Source organism: Oryctolagus cuniculus, chromosome 12 (assembly GCF_051225735.1).
Source record: "Oryctolagus cuniculus isolate XC-2025 breed Fujian yellow rabbit chromosome 12, ASM5122573v1, whole genome shotgun sequence".
In the NCBI taxonomy this organism is placed as follows: Eukaryota; Metazoa; Chordata; class Mammalia; order Lagomorpha; family Leporidae; genus Oryctolagus; species Oryctolagus cuniculus.
In genome coordinates, this window is record NC_142878.1 from 82,033,292 (window position 1) to 82,057,236 (window position 23,945).

At 41.4% G+C, this 23,945-nt stretch overlaps 1 protein-coding gene across 49 annotated transcripts in view; it reads left to right on the forward strand.

Annotated features, from left to right (window-relative positions):
• The window catches only part of RNF111 (ring finger protein 111), a 137,274-nt gene that overhangs the window by 85,150 nt on the left and 28,179 nt on the right, over positions 1-23,945 (forward strand). For 43 of the 49 annotated variants that reach the window (XM_017347993.4, XM_051821951.3, XM_089310458.1 and 40 more), the window contains 4 exons: positions 9,301-10,196; positions 14,097-14,223; positions 19,500-19,663; positions 23,221-23,415. In XM_017347993.4, coding sequence (XP_017203482.2) covers positions 9,301-10,196; positions 14,097-14,223; positions 19,500-19,663; positions 23,221-23,415 — 1,382 coding nt within the window. Of the gene's footprint in view, positions 1-7,640; positions 7,921-9,300; positions 10,197-14,096; positions 14,224-19,499; positions 19,664-23,220; positions 23,416-23,945 lie in introns of those variants that run through there. The other 6 variants (XM_089310462.1, XM_089310466.1, XM_070054267.2 and 3 more) reach the window with 1 other exon arrangement.

Genomic DNA, 23,945 nt, shown 5'->3' on the forward strand with positions numbered 1-23,945 from the left:
AGTAGGTAATTTGCAATATCTTTATACCATATTTCATATTTCAATATAAATTCCAGAGTCCAGCCTTCTGTACCGGAAAGAAATGTTAGACATTTGTGCAGTAAGCCCTTTGATTTGTAGTGCTGCTATCCTAACCAGATGCAACTGACTCCCAAATGTTCTTCAGTGTTGCTGGGATAGGTGCATTCTTGTTTGTATAACCCAGAACAGTAGACTTTTCCATAAACACCACCCAGTTTAATGATAGGAGGTTACATAGATGTTTTTGTCTTTGATAGCTAGTACTCAAGAATTTTAGAATACTTCAAGACAAATGAGAAAATTATTTAATTTATTGAGAAATGGAAATCTTTCATTTGGAAGAGATTTAATATATCTGTTTTCAAAAGCACGGTGTCTAGTTTTTAATGTCTAGTGTTAGAATTTACAGGGTGAAAGCATCCAGCTGTTAAATTTTATTTTCAATTAAAATTTTAAATTTGATTTTTAAAAAATTTTGATTTTTTAAAGATATATTTATGTTAAAGTCAGATTTACAGAGAGATCTTTCATCCGCTAAGTTCACTACCTAGATTGTCACAGTGGTTGTACCTGGAACAGGCTGAAGCCTGGAACTAGGAGCTTCCTATGGGTTCTACTACATGGGTGGCAGGGGCCCAAACACTTGGGCTATCATCTGTTGCTTTCCCCAGGCCATTAGCAGGGAACTAGATTGGAAATGGAGCAGCCTGGACATGAACTCGTGACCATAGGGGATGCCATTGCAGGTGGTAGCTTTATGTGCTACGCCACAATGTGAGCCCCTAAATTTAATTTTTAAATTAAAAAATTGAGGATCGTAAATGTTAAATGCATTATGCATGTACCTGTTTCTTTAGGAAAGTAATTAATAACAGCCATTATGCCATATTCTCTAACAAGTACTTGCATTTAGCCCTATGGCAATTTTATGAGGTAGGTACTATTGTTATCCTTATTTTGTAGACTGGAAACTGTTTCACAGGGTTTTAACTAGTTTATTCAAGTTTATATAGCCAGTCAGGAGCAGAGTGAGGACTGACACTCAGATCTAATTTTTAGTGCTAGAGTGAATGGTAGTAAACTTTGGATATTTTTATTTTATTTTATTTTAAATGATTTTATTTTTTTGAAAGAGGGTACAGAGAGGGAGAAGCAGAAGCAGAAGCAGAAGCAGAAGCAGAGGCAGAGGCAGAGAGAGAGAGAGAGAGAGAGAGAGAGAGAGAGAGAAAGAGAAGAGTCTTCCTTCTATTTTCTGGTTCACTCCTCAAATGGTCACAAAGGCCAGGGCTGGGCCAGGCTGCAGCCAGAAACCAGGTACTTCTGAGTCTCCCATGTGGGTTCAGGGGCTACTGTGTAAAGCAGCAGTGAGGAATGTCCTGTTTGTAGGCTGTTTAATATCTGTGAAGTCATTTGGTCTGGCCCTGCTGAGGCAATAGTAGGTGGAATGCAAAATTCAGCAAATCTATAGCAGGCTAATTTTTAGGTTGATAATTTTGTATGGTCCGCAGATAATGTTATACATATCCAAATGGCCTTTGACAGAAAAAGGGCTCTCCATCCTTGGAAAGCAAAGTCACTGATTTTTGGAGTAGTATTGTGATAAACATTCACATAACTGGCCTGTTTTCAATGGTTTTCCTGTCAGTCTTACCTGCGTATATTGAAATAATACTACCTTCTCTTTGATTCATTCTCTTGTTTGAATGATTTAACTAACCTTTGCAGTGCATGTTAAATAGCAACCTTTTCTGCCTCTAATGAGAATGCCCATAGTGTTTTAACACTAACCATCAATTTTTTTTTTCTTCTGAATTGTGCATGCTAAATAAAACATGTCTGTGAGTGAGCTGAATCCAACTGGTTCTCTGATTTGAAGATTTTTTTTTTAACCTTGAGGCTTGAGGCTTGAGACCCTCAGGGACATGAAAAGTGTTCCTTTTTTTCTTTTTTCTTTCTTTTTAGATTTATTTATTTGAAAGGCAGAGGCAGAAGAGAGAGAGAGAGAGAGAGAGAGAGAGGTCATCCATCCTCTGGTTTACTCCCTAAATGACTGCAACAGCCTGAGCTGTGCCAATCTGAAGCCAGGAGCTTCTTCCAGTTCTCCCATGTAGTGCAGGGGCTAAAGTACTTGGGCCTTCCACCACTTTCCCTGGCGCATTAGCTGGGAGCAGTGGGGACTCGAACTAGCACCCATATGGGATGCTGACACTGCAGGTCAAGGCTTTACCTGCTATGCCACAGCACCAGCCCCCAAAAGTGGTCTCTATATGCTTTCTAGAAGATGCAGCCATTTTTTTTACCTAATACTTAGTATGAATCAAGCAGCGGTATGTAGATCAGTTTACCAATTTTACTTTATTTAAGAATCAAGCAGCGGTATGTAGATCAGTTTACCAATTTTACTTTATTTAAAATATATATTTATTTTAAAAGGCAGAATTAGAGAGACTGAGAAATAGAGAATTTCCATCTGCTGCTGGCCACATCAGCTGGGGCCAGGTCAAGCTGAAGCCAGGAGCTTATCTGGGTCTCCCACATGGTGGGTGGGGGCATCTCCTGCTGCTTTCACAGGCACATTAGCAAGGAGCTGGAACAGAAGTGAAGTAGCTGGGACTCAAACACACACACTCATTAGGGATTCCAGTGTCACAAGCTGCAGCTCAATCTGCAGTACCACAACACTAGCCCCAGTTTATCTGTTTTATAGAGGAGAAATTTTCATGTTTCCTTACTATTCTCTTTAATGCTCAGCTTCTCTATTTTAAGGGCCCAATGGACCCCTAACTGTAAAATAACTGTCTCTGTGGCTTCAGGGTTCCTGAAACTATAAATTGAGTGACAATAAATGTTCAAAAAATGTTAGACATTATTGACTTGGTTGCCGCGGCTCACTAGGCTAATCCTCCGACTAGCAGCGCCGGCACACCGGGTTCTAGTCCCGGTCGGGGCGCCGGATTCTGTCCCGGTTGCCCCTCTTCCAATCCAGCTCTCTGCTGTGGCCAGGGAGTGCAGAGGAGGATGGCCCAAGTGCTTGGGCCCTGCACCCCATGGGAGACCAGGATAAGTACCTGGCTCCTGCCATCGGATCAGCGCGGTGCGCCGGCCGCAGCGCGCCGGCCGTGGCAGCCATTGGAGGGTGAACCAACGGCAAAGGAAGACCTTTCTCTCTGTCTGTCTCTCTCACTGTCCACTCTGCCTGTCAAAAAAAAAAAAAATTCTTATTCTGTATATTTTAATTTCCTATGATATCAGCTTATGCTTAGCTAACCATACCATCCTCTTAACCTGTTGTTTTACTGATTAATGCAATTAAAAAAATTCATTGAGGGGGCTGGTGCTGTGGCACAGCGGGTTAATACCCTGGCCTGAAGCTCCGGCATCCCATATGGGCACCGGTTTGAGACCCGGCTGCTCCACTTCTGGTCCAGCTCTCTGCTGTGGCCTGGGAAAACAGTAGAAGATGGCCCAAGTCCTTGGGCCCCTGCACCCATGTGGGAGACCCAGAGGAGGCGCCTGACTCCTGGCTTTGGATTGGTGCAGCTCTAGCCGTTGCAGCCAATTGGGGGGTGAACCAGTGGATGGAAGACCTCTCTCTCTTTCTCTCTCTCTCTCTCTCTCTCTGCCTCTCCTTCTCTCTGTGTAACTCTGACTTTCAAATAAATAAATAAATCTAAAAAAAATTTATTCATTGAGTGTCTTCTATGTGCCAGACAACTATTTTAGTTGGCAGAGATCAGAGTAACCAGGGTTAATGTGGTTCTAGCTTTGTATTCATTCCAGTGAATGGACTTGTTAAAGTAACAGGCTAACAAGTTAATTTCAACTAGTGGCAGGTACTTTACAAAAAACAGAGTGTGATACTGAATGATGGGGAAGAGAGTAGTTCTTTAAAGGGATTGTGTGTTAGGCTCCATCATTTGGAAAACAGATGCCACAATAGAATTACATGCTGCAAGGATTTTTTAAACTTTTGATGGTAAAATATACATAATATAAAATTTACCATTTTAGCCATTTTTAGCTGTACACTTTGGCAGTAAGTACTTTCACTTTGTTGTTCAACCATCATTGCCATTTATCTCCAGAACTTTCTCATTTTCCTCAACTGAAACTGTATACCCATTAAACATTAACTTCTGTTCTCTCATCCCAGCCCCTCACAACCACCATTATACTTGAATTTGACTGTTCTTGGTGCTTCATATAAATAGGATTGTATAATATTTCTCCTTTGGTGGTATGTTAAGTGTTTGGATTTCCTTTTTTTTCCCCTCCTGTGTGGAGTTAATTCTTTTAGCTTTAAAAGTGTATGTGTTAGAGAGCTCATGAATGCATGCATGTGCTTATATCTGCCGGATCACTTCCCCAGTTGCCTGTAATGGCTGAGGATGGGCCAAGCTAAAGCTGGGAGCCAGAAAACCCAGTCCAGGTCTCCCAAATGGATGGCAGAGATGCAGGTACTTGACCCAAACTGCTGCCTCTCAGGGTACGCGTTACAGGAAGGTAGACTTGAGAGCAGAGCTAGGACTTGAATGTAGACACTTCCATAGGGATGTAAGCATCCCAAGTAGTATCTTAACCACTAGGTCAAAAGCTTGTCCCTGTTTTGACAGGAATAAAAGACTAAGTTGATTTATCAAACGGCAAATAGTTCAGAATATTCTTTTGATCTTGTGTTATTTTGATGTTTCCCTTAGTTAAAAAATTCAGCACTGGTGTTTCTTTTTTCTTTTTTATGAATTTACTTATTTTTCTCAGTTCAAAATACAGTATGAATTTGTACTCCTTTGATGAGAACTTCATAGTTAATATGGAATGTTAATTTCACATTTAATGACTGCATGACATGGTAAGAGAACAGTTACCAGAGTATACACATACACACACACACACACACACACCACCCCACCATACACCACAGCCCTGTTCCTCCTTACCATCCCTCATCCCAAAAATCACAACAGATTTAACCATAGAGTTCATTATTTTGGCTTTGAGGCATAAAGTGATGGCAGAGAAACTGTGTTTAGTGAAGTTTGCTGTGAATCACTTCTTTGTGAATTCATTTATGGACCCCTGTTCTCAGAATTTATCTGTCCTTTTGGCATGTTTGCATTGCTCTATTACCAAGACCCAAAGCAAGACTCAGTAATTAAGGTTGAAGAGTCTAAAACATTTTTTTTCTTTAGCAAATAAAAGATTATCTCCTCAGAGATCCAACTCAATATAGCTCCTCAGAGCTATGGGCTTCTGGAAGAACACCAAATCTTTCCAGAGGACATCCTGGCTCTTCTATTGTTGATGGTGCTTATAGTTATCTATGGTCAGAAGTCTTTAAGACTCCCTCTCTTGATGTTTTAGCAACAGTTTATTGAGATAGAATTTTAGTGGTTTTTAATGTATTCAGAGTTGTGCAGCCATCATTACAATCAATTTTAGAACATTTTCAGGTCACTGAAAGTAAACCCTATACTTTTTGCCATCATACTCTAATCTTCCTATCATCCCCAGCCCTGGGCAACCATTAATCTACTTGTTATCTTTACAAATGTGCCTGGTCTGTTTTATATTTTCATATAAAAATAATCATTATATAGTCTTTGTGACTGATAAGCATAATGCTCATCCATGTTGTAGCTTGAGTCTTTTTCCTTTTTTTTTTTTAAGATTTATTTGAAAGTCAGAGAGACAGAGATTTTCCTTCCACTGGTTGCCTTCCACAAGTGGACTTAATTGCCAGGGCTGAGCCAGGCTGACACTAGGAACCAGGAGCTTCATCCAGGTCTCCCAAATGAGTAGCAGGGGCCCAAGCATCTGGGCCATCTTCACTGCTTTTCTCAGGCCATTAGCAGGGAGCTGGATCAGAAGAGGAGCAGCCAGAACTTGAACTGGTGCCCATAGGATGCTGGTGTTATATCTGACAGCTTTACCCACTTCACTACAATGCTGGCGCCCTAGATTTCTTCAATAGTTTATTCACTTTCAGCCAGGAGCTTCTTCCAGGTCTCCCATGTGGGTGCAGGGGCCCAAAGACTTGTGCCATCTTATACTGCTTTCCCAGGCCATAGCAGAGAGCTGGATTGGAAGTGGAGCAGCCGAGACTCGAACCGGTGCCCATATGGGATGCCAGCATTGAGGCGGCAGCTTTACCTGCTACACCATAGCACCGGCTCCCACCATTTTATTTCTTACTAGTAATACATGAGTGTTCCAGTTTATTTACATCTTCAACATTTGTTGTCTGTATTTTTTTTTTAAGATTTATTTATTTATTTGAAAGAGTTACAGAGAGGGAGAGACAGAGAAAGAGAGAGATCGATCTCCCATCCACCAATTCACTCTCCAAGTGGCTACAATGGCCAAAGCTGTGCCAGACTGTTGCCAGGAGCCAGGAACCGCTTCCTGATCTCCCCTGTGGGTGCAGGGGCCCAAGCATCCGGGCCATCCTTTGCTGCTTTTCCAGGTGCATTAACAGGGAGCTAGTTCAGAAGTAGAGCAGCCAGGAAACGAACCAGTATATATATGGAATTCAGGTGCCACAGGCAGCAGCTTACTGTGCTGTACCACAATTCCAGCCCCTTCTGTTTTTTGGTGTGTGTTTGTTTTTGCTATTGTATGGGCAAACTTTTTTTTTTTCACCCCTTCAAGATTTATTTATTTATTTGAAAGAGTTAGAGAGGGAGAGAAAGCTCTTCCATCTGCTGTTCACTCCCCAAATGGCCACAATGGCTGGGGCTGGGCTGAGCTGAAGCCAGGAGCTTCATCTGGTTATCCTGTGTTGGTGGTGGGGACTCAAGTACCTGGGGCCATCTTCTACTGCTTTCACAGATGCATTAGCAGAGAGCTGGATTGGAAGTAGAGCGGCTGGGACATGAACTGGTGCCTGTATGGGATGCCAGCATTGCAGGTGGTGGTTTAACCCGCTGTGCTACAACATTGGCCCCAGGTCCTTCTTAACTGTTATGTGACATGTACCTGTACCTTACCATCGTGACTTGTGATTTCTTGCCTTTGTGATGATTGTTGTTTGACTAGATGCCTACTATAATTGGCTCACCGCCATGTCCTCCCTATTTTCTTTCATCTTTGTGTTCCTGCTTTACCACTGATGTTGCTTGAACTCCAGACAAGGCTTGATGGCTGATTCAGGATACAGCCTGCCTGTCTTTCTAAATAAGAACAATAGAAAACAGGGATTTTGGTAGCTTTCAGTAGGATTAGGCTATTCTACTTTTTAGTTGCTTTCATTTGTTCTGATAAAAAAGATATAAACTAAAAGTGAGAGACCTGTGAGTTCATTTATAATTATCATTTGTGAAGAGGGGGAAAACATGCTATTGAAATCTCCTTTCCTCTTTTTAGGAAGTGGTTTAAAATGTATGTTAAGGGCCAAACAATTCTATGGTGTTAGGTGGAAGTTAGGATTGGGAATACAACTCTTGGTGGGTCATAGTTATGGGAAGAGGATTTCAGAGTGCTGGTTAATGTTTCTTGATCTGAGTGCTAGTGACATAAATGTGTTCATGTTGTGAGACTTCCTCAACCTATAAACTTAGAATGTATGCATGTGCGTTATACTTAATAAAAAAGTTCAACATATGTTAACTGGTTTTTTTTAGATATTCATGGTTTACGCTAGTAAAGCTCTTCATTGGGACTGACTCGGTGGCAGAACAGGTTAAAGCTACCATCTGCAGCGCCAGCATCCCATACGTGCGCCAGTTCAGAGTCTCAATTGCCCCACTTCAAATCCAGCTCCTTGCTAACACGCCTGGGAAAGCAGCCGAGGATGACCTGGTGCTTGTGCCCTTGCACTCATGTGGGAGACCCAGATAAAACTGGCTCCTGGCTTCAGCCTGGCCCATCCCTGATCATTGCAGCCATTTTGGAATTGAACTAGTGAGTGGAAGATCTCTCTTTCTCTCTCTCTGTCTCCCTCTCATTCTAACTCTGACATTCAATTAAATAAATAAATAAATCCTTATAAAAAGCTCTTCATTTATGACCTTAACTGTCTTTCTGATGAATATGTTTCATTTTACGTCATGTCATTTGGGTCATGGCATTTATCGGCATTCTTTTTTTTTTTTTTTTTTTAAAGCTTTTTAATTTTATTTATTTGACAGGTAGAGTTACAGACAGTGAGAGGGAGAGACAGAGAGAAAGGTCTTCCTTCTCTTGGTTCAACCCCCAAATGGCCACTACAGCTGGCGCGCTGCGCTGATCCGAAGCCAGGAGCCAGGTGCTTCTTCCTGGTCTCTCATGTGGGTGCAGGGCCCAAGCACTTGGGCCATCCTCCACTGCCTTCCCGGGCCACAGCAGAGAGCTGGCCTGGAAGAGGAGCAACCGGGACTGCAACCCGGGGCCCACATGGGATTCCAGCGCCGCAGGCAGAGGATTAGCCAAGTGAGCCATGGCGCTGGCCCCTATCAACATTCTTACAAGTACATTGCGTTGATATCAGTATTGAAATTCACTTTGTTCAAGAACTCAATGTCGGAAGTTGAATGATTTAGATGTAGTTAAATGAACTGTAGGAGGTTTGATTTTATATTTTGCTGTACTGCTTATTTAACTGAATGATTTTCAGTAACTCACAGTTTTTGATGTAATACTTGTGCCTACTGTCTATCAGGATAAGTCCGTTTCTTTTTTAATAGATTTATTATTTATTTGAAAGTCAGTTACAGACAGGGAGAGGCAGAGGCAGAAAGAGAGAGAAGTCTTCCATCTGCTGGGTCACTCCATAAATGGCTGCAATGGCCAGGGCTGGGCCAGTTGGAAGCCAGGAGCCAGGAACTTCTTCTGAGTCTTCCATGTGGATGCAGGGTCCCAAGGACTTGGGCCATCTTTCCCTGCTTTCCCAGGTACATTAACAGGAAGCTGGATCAGAAGTGGAGCAGGCCAGACTCGAATGAGTGCCCATATGGGGTTTCGGTGCTGCAGGCAATGGCTTTACCTGCATCACCACAGCACTAGCCCGAAATTCAGATTCTCATTGGAGAATATAGTAGTATTAAGGAAACAACTGTAAGAAAAAGAAGCTATATAATTCATTATTTGTAGTAACCATCTAGATGTACAGAAAGCATTTAAATTCACACTTTAAAATGTCCTATCAGGACATGTCTTTTGAATTCTAATCCTTTTATTTTTGCTATAGTAGGTTTTGGAGAAATTACTCAATTTTGACCAAATATGTTAAGAGTATGAGTACTCTTCAATGAAATAATCTAATAAAACACTAAAATGTTTTTTCTATCTAATTCTATATTTTAGGCCTTCCTCAGAGTTTCTCATGTCTCAATGGACTCATGAATATAACGAGCTCTATACTTTAAAAGTGGATATGAAGAGTGAGATTCCATCTGATGCACCAAAGACACAAGAGAGTCTGAAAGGGATCCTTTTGCATCCAGAGCCCATTGGGGCAGCCAAAAGTTTTCCTGCAGGAGTTGAAATGATAAATAATAAAGTGGGGAATGAATTCTCTCACTTGTGTGATGATACTCAAAAACAAGAGAAGGATATGAATAGTAACCAACAAGAACAAGAAAAACGTGCTGTAAGGAAAAAACGCAAAAGCCAGCAGGCTGGTCCTTCTTACATGCAGGATTGTGTTAAGGAGAACCAAGGAGTATTAGGATTGCGGCAACACCTAGAGCCACCAAGTGATGAAGATAATGATTCCTCCTTTAGTGATTGCCTTTCTTCTCCTTCATCTAGTCTGCATTTTGGAGATTCTGATACTGTGACGTCCGATGAGGACAAAGAAGTTTCTGTAAGGCATTCCCAAACCATTTTGAATGCTAAAAGCAGAAGTCATAGTGCACGGTCCCAGAAGTGGCCTCGGACTGAGACAGAATCTGTATCAGGATTATTAATGAAAAGACCTTGTTTTCATAGCAATTCATTAAGGAGACTCCCATGCAGAAAAAGATTTGTAAAAAATAATTCCTCACAGAGGACACAGAAGCAAAAAGAGAGGATATTAATGCAGAGGAAGAAACGGGAAGTGTTAGCCCGAAGAAAATATGCCTTGCTTCCAAGTTCCAGTAGTTCCAGCGAGAATGACCTCAGCAGTGAATCCTCTTCCAGTTCATCAACTGAAGGAGAAGAAGATTTGTTTGTTTCTGCCAGTGAAAACCACCAAAACAATCCAGCTGCTCCCTCAGGTAAAAGCGTTTCTAAAGATGAGTAGAACATGGCAGCTTTTACATCGTCTTTGTATTATTTTCTCATTTCTATGTCACAGTATTTAATAAAAGGAATATTGGACTCTATTATCTTTTATTTTTATGCTTATAAGTAAATTATCAACTGTAATTTGAAGCCATGTCTCCAATTCTGAGATAAAAGTTTTTAAATTTTCCGGTGGTAAAAACAGAGTTTTTTTTTTTTTTTTTTTTTTTTTGAGGATAAAAATTTACATCATTTAATACATAATAGATTACATTTTATGAGATATTGATTTGTGATACACAACTGTTTTTTTCCTATCATTCTTCTTTCATATGTTTAACTTTCATGAATACATTTTAAGATACCTGTGTGATACTTTTTTCACTTTCAAGTATACTAAGAACAGTTCTAGTCACTAAAAAAGACTGCTTAATATTATTTTTCCTTTAAGTATTCTATTGTTTATTGTTACATTGTAGCTGAAATACAATTTCTTTACAGCTGAAAAATGAATCCCAGTGTTTGGTAACTTTTATTTTGATACTATGGCCCAGAAACTTTGTCTTGATAATGCTCATTAGGGCATATGATTCAGCAATTAAAACTGAATTAAAGGGAACAGTACTCATGTGCTCATGCCCCCCCCCCCCACATACATAGTGAAAGTTATGTTTATAAGTTTGTATGCAGTCCTGAAGTATAAATATATCCCATGAATACAGACCACTCTAAGTTAAAGGGGTTGTAATTTTAAAAGTTTTTTCTTAAGATTTATTTATTTATTTGAAAGAGTTACACAGAAAAAGGAAGAGACAGAGATTTTCCTTCCCTGGTTCATTCCCTACATGGCTGTAACAGCCAGGGCTGGGCCAGGCTGAACTCAGGTGCCAGGAGCGTCATCCGGGTCTCCCATATGGGTGCAGGGGCCCAAGCACTTGGGCCATCTTCCACTGCTTTTCCAATCACATTAGTAGGGAGCTGGGTTGGAAGTGGAGCAACTGGGTCTCAAACCAGCACCCATATGTGATGCCTGAGTTACAGCGGAGGCTTTATGAGCTACCCCACAATGCCGGCCCCTTAAATGTTTTTGAAGTGAGTGTTGAGGAACTAAGTTTGAGCAGAGGGAAAAGATAAATTTCTTGTGAAATCAGAGAGGAAGGGAATAGGATATCGGAAGACCTTTTTAAAGGAGTGGGATCATGGTTTCCAATACTGACACAGAGCTTTCCCAGTTTTGTCTGATGTCCTGCTTGTTAAGGTCAGAGTCTGCAAGTCTACTGTTCAGACTGTTAAGATGTGCCATGTCTCCCTCTTTCATCTCTCCCTCTGTATGAGTCACTGCCTTCTCCGGATTCTCTTTCCTTTTTCCTTTTTCCTCTTCTGTCCTTACCAGACCCCTAAAAACAGTAACCTTGTTGGTAATCTTAGCTTTAGCCATATGTAGTCCATATTTAAAAGCCAACCATACTTATTTTATAAGAGTTCTTTGTGATCACCTTAGGCTTGGGGGAACAGCAGTCATTTCCTTAGATTTCTGAGAAAGAGGAATGTAATAACAGGAGTTGTCTTTCTAAATTACCAGATTTTTTTCCTCATGATCAAAAAATGTAGGTTCTAGTTTTGGGAAAATGGGTTAGGAGAGCTCAATTTCTGCTTGGAATTTTATGATGCAGGATGTTGGTAATGTGGAGCAGAAGTTCTAGGGAACTGTTACTTGTAGCAGGGGGGCGGGGTGTGTGTGTGAGAATATTATGAATAAAGATCAGAATCAGTGTCTGTTTCCAGGAAGGATGAAGCATCTTAACCACTGTGCCACATGCCTGCTGCTAAATCTGTTATGTTTTACTGTGTGTTAAAATTAGGATTGGGAGGTCTCAACTTTTAATTGGAGTTACCTACTAAATGTTTATATGATTTGTATGGATGGATATTAGTTACTCTGGAGCTACTGGGGCAACTTTGTCCACATGAAATTCATCAATACTTAGTTGCTGTTAGAGTAGTGAATTAATGAAAAAACGTTTTATATTTTAAGCATTTTGTGGTAAGATTCCTGGAGTGGACATTCAACCTAGTGGTTATTATGCCTGCGTCCCAAGTCATAGGGCCTGGGTTTGATTCCTAGCTCTAGCTACTGACTCTAACTTCCTTCCGGTGCAGACACTGGGAGGCATTGTTGATATAGCTGAAGTGACTTTGTGCCTGCCATCCGTGTGGGAGACTAGACTTGAGTTCCGAGCCTACGGCTCTGGTTCCAGTCTAGCCTGGCCCAACAGAAAGCCTGAAGCTTTCTGTTTCAAATTTTTTTTTATTTTGACCAAAAAAACCTTTAGGCACAAAAGTTATAGATAATTGATTTTAGCAAATCACCTAAGAATGAAATTTTTTATATTGTTTTGCAAATATCAGTTCATTTGTTAAAATCAACAGATTTCTGGAAAATATTTGCCTCATGCTGCACCATTATCTACTTTTACATTTTTAAGGGGGGGGGGCAGCGTTGTGGCATGGTGGAAAAGGGTATAATTCTAGAATTTCGATTTAATAAAATATGAAAAAGTTCTGGAGATCTGTTTCGTAGCAGTCTGAATATACTTAATACTACTGAACTGTATTAAGGACGATTAAAATGATAGAAAAGAGCAGGTTATTTATTTCTTCTCTGGATAGATTTTACACAAATCTGGTGCTGAATAACTTTTTGTAAACATGCCGCTATCAGTGTTTCCATCATCTGTCAATACAGATGTCAGTCAACAGTTTACAAATCCTATCTGTGATGAGAATTATCCCATAATAAGAATATGAGAGTAAAAAAAAAAACACCCACTTTAAGTGTGTATTTCTAATTTGTGAGCACATACTTTGTGTCATGTACAGTATTCTGCACATTTAGCCTCATCAAGACACTAAATCTTAGAAAGTTTAAAAGATTTGTATAATTCTTAGTTCCAAAACTCATACTCTCTACAAAAACCATATTGTAGAACCATGTCTACTCCACATTTGCATACTAGTTACTATAAAGCATCTTCCTGCTTGCAGTTGCTTTTGCTCCTACAAAGTTATTGAAGTTAAAGCAATTTTGACTCTACTTTAACTCTACATTGGAACTCTTATTCCAATGGAAATTACTGTACCCCTCCCCTTTCATTATTTTTATAATGAATTTCATAGTCTCACAAGTCAAAATGAAGGTTTCTGTCTAGTGGTTGGTATTGTGCAGTGAGCTAAGCTGCCACCTGCAATGCTGGTATCCCATATTGGGTGCCAGTTCAAGTCCTGGCTGCCTCATTTCTGATCCAGCTCCCTCAACGGAAGATGGCCCAAGTACTTGGATCCCTGAAACCCAATAGGAGACTTGGATGGAGTTCTGGGCTCCTGGCTTTGACCTGGCCCAGCACTGGCCATTGTGGCCATTTGGGGAGTGAACCGGCAGTTGGAAAATTTCTTTCTCCCTCTGTCTCTGTACCACTCTGCCTTTCGAATAAATAAGTATATTTTTTAAAAAAGATTTTATTTATTTATTTGAGGTAGAGTTATAGATAGAAAGGTCTTCCTTCCGTTGGTTCACTCCCCATATGGCTGTAACAGCTGGAGCCATGCCAAACCAAAGCCAGGAGCCAGGTGCTTCTTCCTGGTCTCCCATGTGGGTGCAGGGGCCCAACCACTTGGGCCATCTTCTACTGCTTTCCCAGGCCATAGAGAGTTGGATAGGAAGAGGGGCAGCCAGGACTAGAACAGGCGCCCATATGGGATGGTGGCACTGCAGGCAGAGGATTAACCAACTGGGCCACGGCACCAGTCTCAAATACATATTTTTTAAAAATTGCTGTCTAGCAATTACCTAACAAGCATTTGCCCTTTAAATGTGTTTTTCTTTTTCTTTGCAGGAAGTATTGATGAAGATGTTGTGGTTATAGAAACTTCCTTCACTCCCCAGGTCACTGCCAATGAAGAAATTAATGTTACCTCAACTGACAGTGAAGTAGAGATTGTAACAGTTGGAGAAAGTTATCGGTGAGAACTACTTGTTCCTTTTGTGTTTGAAGTTCTAAATATAAGCATTTAAACATATTATGCTGCAGGTATTTGCATTCTTATTTTATTTGAGACCTCATTGAAGGGTGCATATACCATATTAGTGGTTTTCAAACCAGTCTGTGTTAGATAAAGCAGGGGAGATTATAAAATAAAGATGTATTGTTGCCTAGGCTCTATCCCAGATCAGTTGAACTAGAATCTTAGGCATAAGTATTTTTAATGTTTGTTGTTTTTTTTTTTTTTTTTTTTTTTTTTTTTTTTTTGACAGGCAGAGTGGACAGTGAGAGAGAGAGACAGAGAGAGAAAGGTCTTCCTTTGCCGTTGGTTCACCCTCCACTGGCCGCCGCTGCAGCCGGCGCACCGCGCTGATCCTGGCAGGAGCCAGGAGCCAGGTGCTTTTTCCTGGTCTCCCATGGGGTGCAGGGCCCAAGCACCTGGGCCATCCTCCACTGCACTCCCTGGCCATAGCAGAGAGCTGGCCTGGAAGAGGGGCAACCGGGACAGAATCCGGCGCCCCAACCGGGACTAGAACCCGGTGTGCCGGCGCCGCAAGGTGGAGGATTAGCCTATTGAGCCACGGCGCCGGCTAGGCATAAGTATTTTTAAAAATGTAATTAATGAATGTATTGATTTGAGAGTCAGAAAGAAAGAATGTGAATGATCAGGTTCACTCCTCAGTGTTGGCTAGGGCCAGAACCAAGGCGAGGAACTCAGTTTGAATCTCTCACATGGGTACAGGAATCCAATTAATTGAGCCATCACTGCTGTCTCCCATAGTCTGCGTTGATAGGAAGCTGGAATTGAATCCAGGCACTGTGAGGTAGACAGCTTAACTGCTAGGTTAAGCTCCCACTCCCTAAAACATATTTCTTGAGTTTTTATCCTTCACTCAGTAATTTCATCTAAGCCCTCAACTTATACACAAATGAAAAATTCTCATTTGTTTGGATAAATAGCTGGAAATGATACTAACTTTTTGCAGAATCACTTTGAAACCCATCCTCCCATCAAATCCTCACACTGCATTTATCGTTTGCTTTAGATGATTATAAATATTGTAATAGTTGGCCGGCGCCGCGGCTCAATAGGCTAATCCAACACCTAGCGGCGCCGGCACACCGGGTTCTAGTCCCAGTTGCCCCCCTTCCAGGCCAGCTCTCTGCTATGGCCCGGGAGTGCATTGGAGGATGGCCCAAGTGCTTGGGCCCTGCACCCGCATGGGAGACCAGGAGAAGCACCTGGCTCCTGCCTTCGGATCAGTGCGGTGCACCAGCCGCAGCACGGCGGCCATTGGAGGGTGAACCAACGGCAAAAGGAAGACCTTTCTCTGTCTCTCTTTCTCACTGTCCAAAAAAAAAAAAATTGTAATAGTAACAGTAAAGAATTTCTTTGGTATAGCCCATATAGCAAAGTATAAATCAGTAGATGAATTTTAATTTTTGTGTTGGAATGAATTTAGAAATATATTTGTTCACTGCATTTTAATGTGTCACTGAATTTAAAAAGACAATCATACTTCTGAAGCATGATGCAAATGCACCTAGAATGTGCTTCTCCAGTGACCACTTTCTCATTGGAGTGCTTCTTCTAATGACATGGAAAAGAGTACTCTGCAGTGTGCCCCTAGTTGTTTTAATTTTTAAATGATTTTCCAAGCTCTGGGGAATATCTGTATTCTACAAAATGTGCCACACTTACCCTGTTACTGTACAAAGTGCTTAGCACAATACTGGCTCAATTTTTATAAGCTATAAAAGCTGCCAAAGGGGCCAGTGCCGTGGCTCACTTGGTTAATCCTCTGCCTGTGGCCCTGGCATCACATATGGGCGCTGGGTTCTCGTCCTGGTTGCTCCTCTTCCGATCCAGCTCTCTGCTGTGGCCCGGGAAGGCATTGGAGGATGGCCCAAGTGCTTGGGCCCTGCATCCTCATGGGAGACCAGGAGGACGCACCTGGCTCCTGGCTTCGGATTGGCACAGGCCGGCCGTGGCAGTCGTTTGGGGGTTGAACCAAGAGAAGGAAGACCTTTCTCTCTGTCTCTCTCTCTCACTGTCTAACTCTGCCTGTCCAAAAAAAAAAAAAAAAAAAGCTGCCAAATAAAGGACATATTTTTCCTTGTAGAACTAGAGATCCTTGGCATGGAGATGTTTGTTGTCAAGTGGATGCATTTACCTGAGTAATAGACAATGATCTCAAAAAACCCCCGTGCTCATAATCCATAGTTATTTTCCTATTGTTACTTTGTCACCATTTAGCTGGCTCTTGGCACTTCCAGTTTAAGAGGAAATACTGATTTGTTTCAATCTTTTGCGTCAGGATTTGACAGGTGCCACTGATCATAGTGAAAACCAAGGCATCTGTGAAACTGTTCCTCCATCAACTGTTTTGGTGGTGCTCTTTCCAATAGATGCTATGGAGTTAGGATATCCTATGAAGCATTCAGGAGAGTACTGCAAAGTGTACCTGGCTCTTTGTGCAGCTATTAAGTTTCCCAGAGATAATAGATTATTCAGTCTCATCAGAGACTCAGTTTAAAAAAAAATTTTAAGCATTTTATTTATTTATTTGAAAGCCAGACTTAGAGGGAAAGAGGTGGGAGAGAGAGACACACATCTCCTTTGTGGGAGGCATCTTTTGCTGCTTTTTTCCTTTTTTTAAGATTTAATTATTTGGGGGGCGGGCGGTACTGTGGCGGAGTGGGTAAAGCCACTGCCTGCAGTGCTGGCATCCCATATGGGTGCTGGTTCTAGTCCTGGCTGCTCCACTTCTGATCCAGGTCTCTGCTATGGTCTGGGAAAGCAGAAGATGGCCCAAGTCCTTGGATTCCCTTCACCCACATGGGAGACCCAGAGGAAGCTCCTGGCTCCTGTCTTCGGATTGGCACAGCTCTGGCTGTTGCAGCCATCTGGGGAGTGAACCATCGGATGGAAGACCTCTCTCTCTCTCTCTCTCTCTCTCTCTCTCTCTCTTTCTGTGTAACTCTGACTTTCAAGTAAATAAATAAATCTTAAAAAAAATTTAATTATTTGTTTGTAAAGCAGAGTTACAGAGAGGCAGAGAGAGAGAGAGGATGGGGGAAAAAGAGGTCTTCCATCTGCTGATTCACTCCCCAGATGGCTGCAATGGCCAGAGCTGTGCCAATCTGGAGCCAGGAGCTTCATCTGGGTCTTCCACACAGGTGCAGGGGCCCAGGGACTTAGGCCATCTTCTACTGCTTTCCCAGGCAATAGCAAAGAGCTGGATCAGAAGTGGAGCAGTCTTGATTCGAACTGGCATCCATATGGAATGCCAGCACCACAGGTGGTGGCTTTACTTGCTGAGCCACAGTACCAGCCCCCCTCTGCTGCGTATCCAGGTACATTAGCAAGGAGCTGGATTTGAAGTGGAGCAGCCCAGACTAATCCGTTCTCAAAGGGGTTGCCAGCATCATATACAACAGTTTAACCTGCTCTGCTAGGTTGCCAGCCCCCTAAATTTCTTTGTACAGTCTTGGTCTCTAGTTGTTGAGGCCATTTTCCACCCACTTTGAACTTTGGGATTCTTTTCTGAGTGGTCGAGCTCACACCCTCAGTGACCTTCTATATTAATGTGACGCACTTACCCTTTCCATACATTGTGCTAGTCATAAGCTGATAGATGCTTATAAACAGTTTCAGTTTGAGCAGGAGAAAAAAGAAACTATTGGACTCCACTTTTTTTTTTTTTAAGGTTTTATTTATTTATCTGAGACATAGAGTTACAGACAGAGAGAAAGGTCTTCCATCGGCTGGTTCACTCCCCAAATGGCCACTATGGCCAGAGCTGGGCCATTCTGAAACTATGAGCCAGGAGCTTCTTTCGGGTCTCCCATGCAAGTGCATGGGCCCAACCACTTGGGCCATCTTCTGCTACTTTCCCAGGCCATAGCAGAGAGCTGGATCAGAAGAGCAGTCAGGACATGAACCAGCACCCATATAGGATGCTGGTGCCGTAGACAGAGGCTTAGCCTACTGCGTCACAGTGCAGGCCCCAAGACCCCACTTTGCCAAGACAGATTTTTTTTTTGCCCTGGAAATTTAGGAGTGTGTACTCTACTTATTATCCCCATGTACTCTCAATCTAGATCATAGTGAATCCTTAAAATGTATATATATCTAAAAGTAATATGCCCTCACATACTTAAAAGATAATAAACATGTTAGATGTTTATGTTCATGGTCATGTGTTTTAAAATTGAAAGTAACTCAATTGATTTTCCCTATGGCTAACGAACTAGTAAAGTTTCCGCAGTATCCTTACTTGACTCCAGGAAATACCTTGGGTGCCAATTTATTTCTTAGTTTTTATATATATATATATATATATATATATTTATATATATTTATATATATATATATATTATATATATATATATATTTATATATATATATATATATATATATATATAAATAAATAATATATATAAAATAAAAAATATAAATAAATAAATAAATAAATATATATATATATATAAATAAATAAATAAATTGTTTGAGAGGCAGAGAGAGAGGTCTTCCATCTGCTGGTTTACTCTGCAAATGGCCACAGAGGCGGAGCTGGGCCAATCAGGAGCCAGGAGCTTCTTCAGGGACTTCTGTATGAGTACAGGGGCCTAAGCACTTGGGCCATCTCCACTGCTTTCCCATGCCGTGAGCAAAGAGCTGGATCAGAAGAGGAGCAGTCAGGACTTGAACTGGTGCCCATATGGGATGTCAGCGCCTCAGGTAGAGACAGCCTTCTATGCCACAGCGCTGGCCCCTATTTCTTAGTATTTTTTAAAGATAGTACCAGGAGCTTAGCTAGTTTATTACTCACAGAGTCATGTTTTGCAAATTCAATCTAGGCCAAACATTAGAAGATCATGTGGATGTTACTAAATGTGTAGGGTGTTATTTTAAAATTTTTGCTATTACCATAAAATGTAAACAATTGATTATAACCCAGGTGGATATTCAAAATAACCATTGAAGAGTACTTTTCTTGAAGCAAAATCCTGTATTTTACACTAATGATGGGTTTAACCTAACTTTTTTTTTCTCTGGGGTGTGTTGAGTTGGTTGATTTGGTGATTGCTTCATTCAGCCAAGTTTGTTGAGTTTCAGGCATTGTGCTGATATTAACTTTTAATTCAGTTACCATTCTTTTCTTTGGAGGAAGTCTTGCACGAAGTATTTATTTTGTATGAAAGACTTATGGATTTCTAGGGTGGCTAAAATTTTTGTTCTTTACATTTAAGGTCTCGTTCAACCCTTGGGCACTCCAGATCTCACTGGAGCCAGGGGTCAAGTTCTCACACAAATCGGCCACAGGAGCCACGGAACCGCAGTAGAATTTCTACTGTTATACAGCCCTTGAGGCAAAATGCAGCAGAAGTTGTGGACCTTACTGTTGATGAAGATGGTAAGATGGAACTATGTAGGATTATGAAGGGAATTTGATAAACTATCTTAGTGTAGTAGAAACATTTCATAATGGTTACTGGTAAGCCATATATGAGTGTTAATTTTGGGAGTTAGCTATAAATTGGGGGGAAGAGATGTCTAGTGAAAGGAAAGAGTAAATAAGTGGGAAGAATTGGAGGCCTTTTGCCATCTGCTGTTATATGAGCTGCTTGCTGTTTGGGTGACTTTCAGAGTACTAGAACTTTGAAATTATATTTATGGAGAGATAATTTATTCTCACTGTCTGCAATAACTCATCATTCTCAGTTTTTGTTTTGAAGGACCATACATTATCTTTTAAAAGGCAGTAATTAATGTACTAGGAATTAATTAATGATTACTCACAGTTAATTAAATATAGGGTTACTATTTTGGAAACATTTTGTATGTTTTCCCATGTAACAACTGTTAGCCAGGAAGTAGAAAGTGACACAGTAGCCTTTTCCCTATTAGAATTAAAGTTCAACCAGAATTTAGTTTACTAAGTTAAAAGTATTCCAATGATCATTCAATGCCCCCTATTACCACTAGTTTTTCTTTCTTTTAAGATCTCTCTATTTATTTGAAAGGCATAGAGAGAGAGAGAGAGATCTTCCATTCACTGGTTCACTCCCCAAATAGCCTCAATGGCTGTAACTGGGCTGATTCGAAGCCAGAAACCAGGAGCTTCTTCTGGGTCTCCCACGTGGGTGCAGGGGCCCAAGCACTTGGGACAACCCCAGGTTTTTTCCCAGGTACATTAAAAGGGAGCTGGATCAGAAGTGGAGTACCTAGGACTTGAACCAGTGCCCATATAGGATGCAGCACTGCCGGTGGAGGCTTAACCTTCCATGCCACAGCGCCAGCTGCTCCCACTAGTTTTTCTAAGTGAAAATTCCTTTCTTATTAAAAATAAATCCAGTGGCTGGCATTGTGGTATAGTGGGTAAAGCTGCTGCCTCCTGTGACTCTGGCATCAAATATTGGTGCTGGTTTGTGTCCTGTGTACTCCAGTTCTGATCCATCTGTTTGCTAATGGCCTGGGAAAGGCAGTGCAAGATGGCCCAAATGTTTGTGCCTCTGCCACCCATGTGGGAGACCTAGATGGAAGCTTCTGGCTCTTGGCCTTGATCTGGCTCAGCCCTAGCTATTGCAGCTACCTGGGGGGTGGAGCCAGTGGACGGAAGATCTCTCTCTCCCTGTCTCTCCTTTTCTTTGAGTAACTGACTTTCAAATAAATAAATAGATCTTTAAAAAATAATAAAATAAAAACCAGAACTTAGGTATGTTAGTTAGATTACTAGTTCTCAACAGCAGACCGTTTTATCCTCCAGAGACAGTTGGCAACAGATATCTTGGGTTCTCACAGTTGGGCAAGGGTGATACTGACCTCTAATGGATTTAGACCAGGGATGCTGCTTCACATCTTGTCGTGTATAGGGCAGCTCCTTCCTCACAAACAAAAATAATTGTCTTGGCCAAAATGTCAGTATTGTGAATATTGAGAAACCTTGAGTTAAACCATTTGCAAATAGACAGAGGTTCTCCCTCCCGTTATCTCCCCTCCCCTCCCCTTCCCTCTTTCATGAAAATTTGTTTATTTGAATGAAAGCACAATAGAGAGAAAGGGAAAAAAGATATCTTCTGTCTGGATTCATTCCCCAAAAGGCTGCAATGGCTAGGTATGGGCCAGACCAAAGCCAGGAGCCCTGAACTTCATCCTGGTCTCCCACATGGGTTGCAGGGTTCCAACTAGTTGGGACCATCTCCCACTGCCTTCCTAGGCACATTAGCAGTGAGCTGGATTAGAAGCAGAGTAATCAGGGCTCAAATTAGCACTCTGATATGGAATGTGGGAATTGCACTTGGTGTCTTTACCCACTGCATCACAACAATGTCTTCCCTCCCCCACCATTCCTGTTCATCTTTTAATGTCTAAGGGGGTTCCCATAGGGTTAATAGGCACTATTTGTGTCTGAGGAAATAGCCTGCCCCACTGCATTTTATATAGAAGCAACTGTTCTCTCATTCCATAGCACATCAAGAAAGTCCTGTCTTTGCAGATTAAATTGTTGTGACTATGCTTTGGACAGATTTAGTTTCCATGTTCTTAGTTTTTTTTTTTTTTTTTTTTTTTTTTAAGATTATTTTATTCATTTTTTTTTATTTGAAAGAGTTACAGAGAAAGGAAGAGACAGAGATCTTCCATCTGCTGGTTCATTTCTCAAATGGCCACAAGGGCTGGAGCTGAGCCGATCTAAGCCAGGGGCCAGGAGCCTCTTCTGGGTCTCCCACGTGAGTGCAGGGTCCCAAGGACTTAGGCTGTCCTCCGCTGCTTTCTCAAGCACGTTAACAGGGATCTGGATTGGAAGTGGAGCAGCAGGCACTTGAGCCGGCGTCTATATGGGATGCCGGCTCTGTATGCCAGGGTTTTAACCTGCCGTACCATAGTGCCGGGCCCCATGTTATCGATTTCAAGCAACCAGTTTATACTCAGATGTTTAAAATTGAACTCATAAGTTGAGGTTTGCCTGAAGTTTCTTTACTTTCTACTTAAAAAATTTGAATTTTTATTAGAAAGTATTGATGAATATTTGTAAAATAATCTGAAAACAGGCAGCTCATGGAAAATGAGATTAAAACATATCTTAATCATAGCTAATGCTTATTAACTGATTATTACATAAAACATCATACAAAGTGGATTGCATGCATGATCTCAGTTTATCCTAATGGTTTTATAATGTGATGTTACTTTCCCAGTTCTACCAATGAGGAAATGGAGAATGGGTTTCGTAACTTACCCATAGTTAGTCCATCAGTGGTGAAATCAGAACTGCTATCTCTGGGCCTGTGTTGTGGCACAGTGGGTTAAGCCACTTCCTGTGACACTTGTATCCCATATGGGTGCCAGTTCAAGTCCCAATGCCCCACTTCTGATCCAGCTCCCTGCCAGTGTGCTGGGGAAGGCATTGGATGATGGCCCAAGTGTTTGGGCCCCTACTACCCATGTGGAAGACTCAGATGAAGCTCCTGGCTCCTGACTTTGGCCTGTGCAACTCTGGCCTTTGTGGGCATTTTTGGGGTAAACCTGCAGATGGAAGATTTCTGTCTGTCTCTCTCTCTAACTCTGCCTTTCATGTAAATAAATAAATCTTAAAAAAAATAAAAAGCTATCCAAGGAGTCTGACCCTAGAAAGTACAATTTGTAACTCTGTTCTAACAGACTGCAACCATATTTGGGCTTAGTAGAGGAACTTCTACTGTCCTTTTTAGTCTTTTCTTTACCTGAAAAACTATTTAGTCATATAAATTACTGGAATATGAATAGATATGTGTTGAATTTTTTTAAATGCAACAATCATAATTTGTGAGTTTGTTGTAGTTTAGCTTTGTGAAAATGTTCTTTACCATATACACTTATTAGAAAGCTTATATTTTTAATGTTTATTTCATTTTAGAAATTTTAAATGTTAACTTGGATTGAAATATAATCTGTTCCTGCTTTTGATATGCTAAATATTTTTGTGTTTTGTAGAACCTACTGTAGTACCAACCACTTCTGCAAGAATGGAATCACAAACTACTAGCGCTTCCATTAACAATTCAAATCCATCTACCTCTGAGCAGTCTTCTGATGCTGCTCCAGCTGTCACCAGTAGCCAGCCTTCCACAGTGTCAGAGACTTTAGCTACCCTTACAAGCAATAGTACAACTGGTACTTCTATAGGAGGTATGTAAAAAAGTGTAGAGGGTGACTTTTTGTCATTACATTCATTTTGGAAAGTATTTTTTTTAAGATTTATTTTATTTATTTGAAAGAGCTAATGAGAGAGAGAGAGACAGAGAGAGAGGTCTTTAATTCTCTGGTTCACTCCCCAGATGGCCACAACGGCTGGAGATGTGCCGATCTGAAGTCAGGAGCCAGGAGCCTCCTCCAGGTCTCCCACGTGGGTGCAGGGGCCCAAGGACTTGGGCCATCCTCCACTGCTTTCCCAGGCCATAGCAGAGAGCTGGATTGGAAGAGGAGCAGCCAGGACTATAACCGGCGCCCATATGGGATGCCAGTGCTTCAGGCCAGGGCTTTAACTCGCTGTGCCACAACGCTGGCTCCAGTATTATTGTTTTTAAGGTTAAAATTTTAGCTGTGTTAGCAAGAAAGGTATTCTTCAGTTTGCACAAACAACTCAATTTAAAAATTGACAAAGGACAGGGCCGGTGCTGTGGCCCGGGAGAGAGTGGAGGATGGCCCAAATGCTTGGG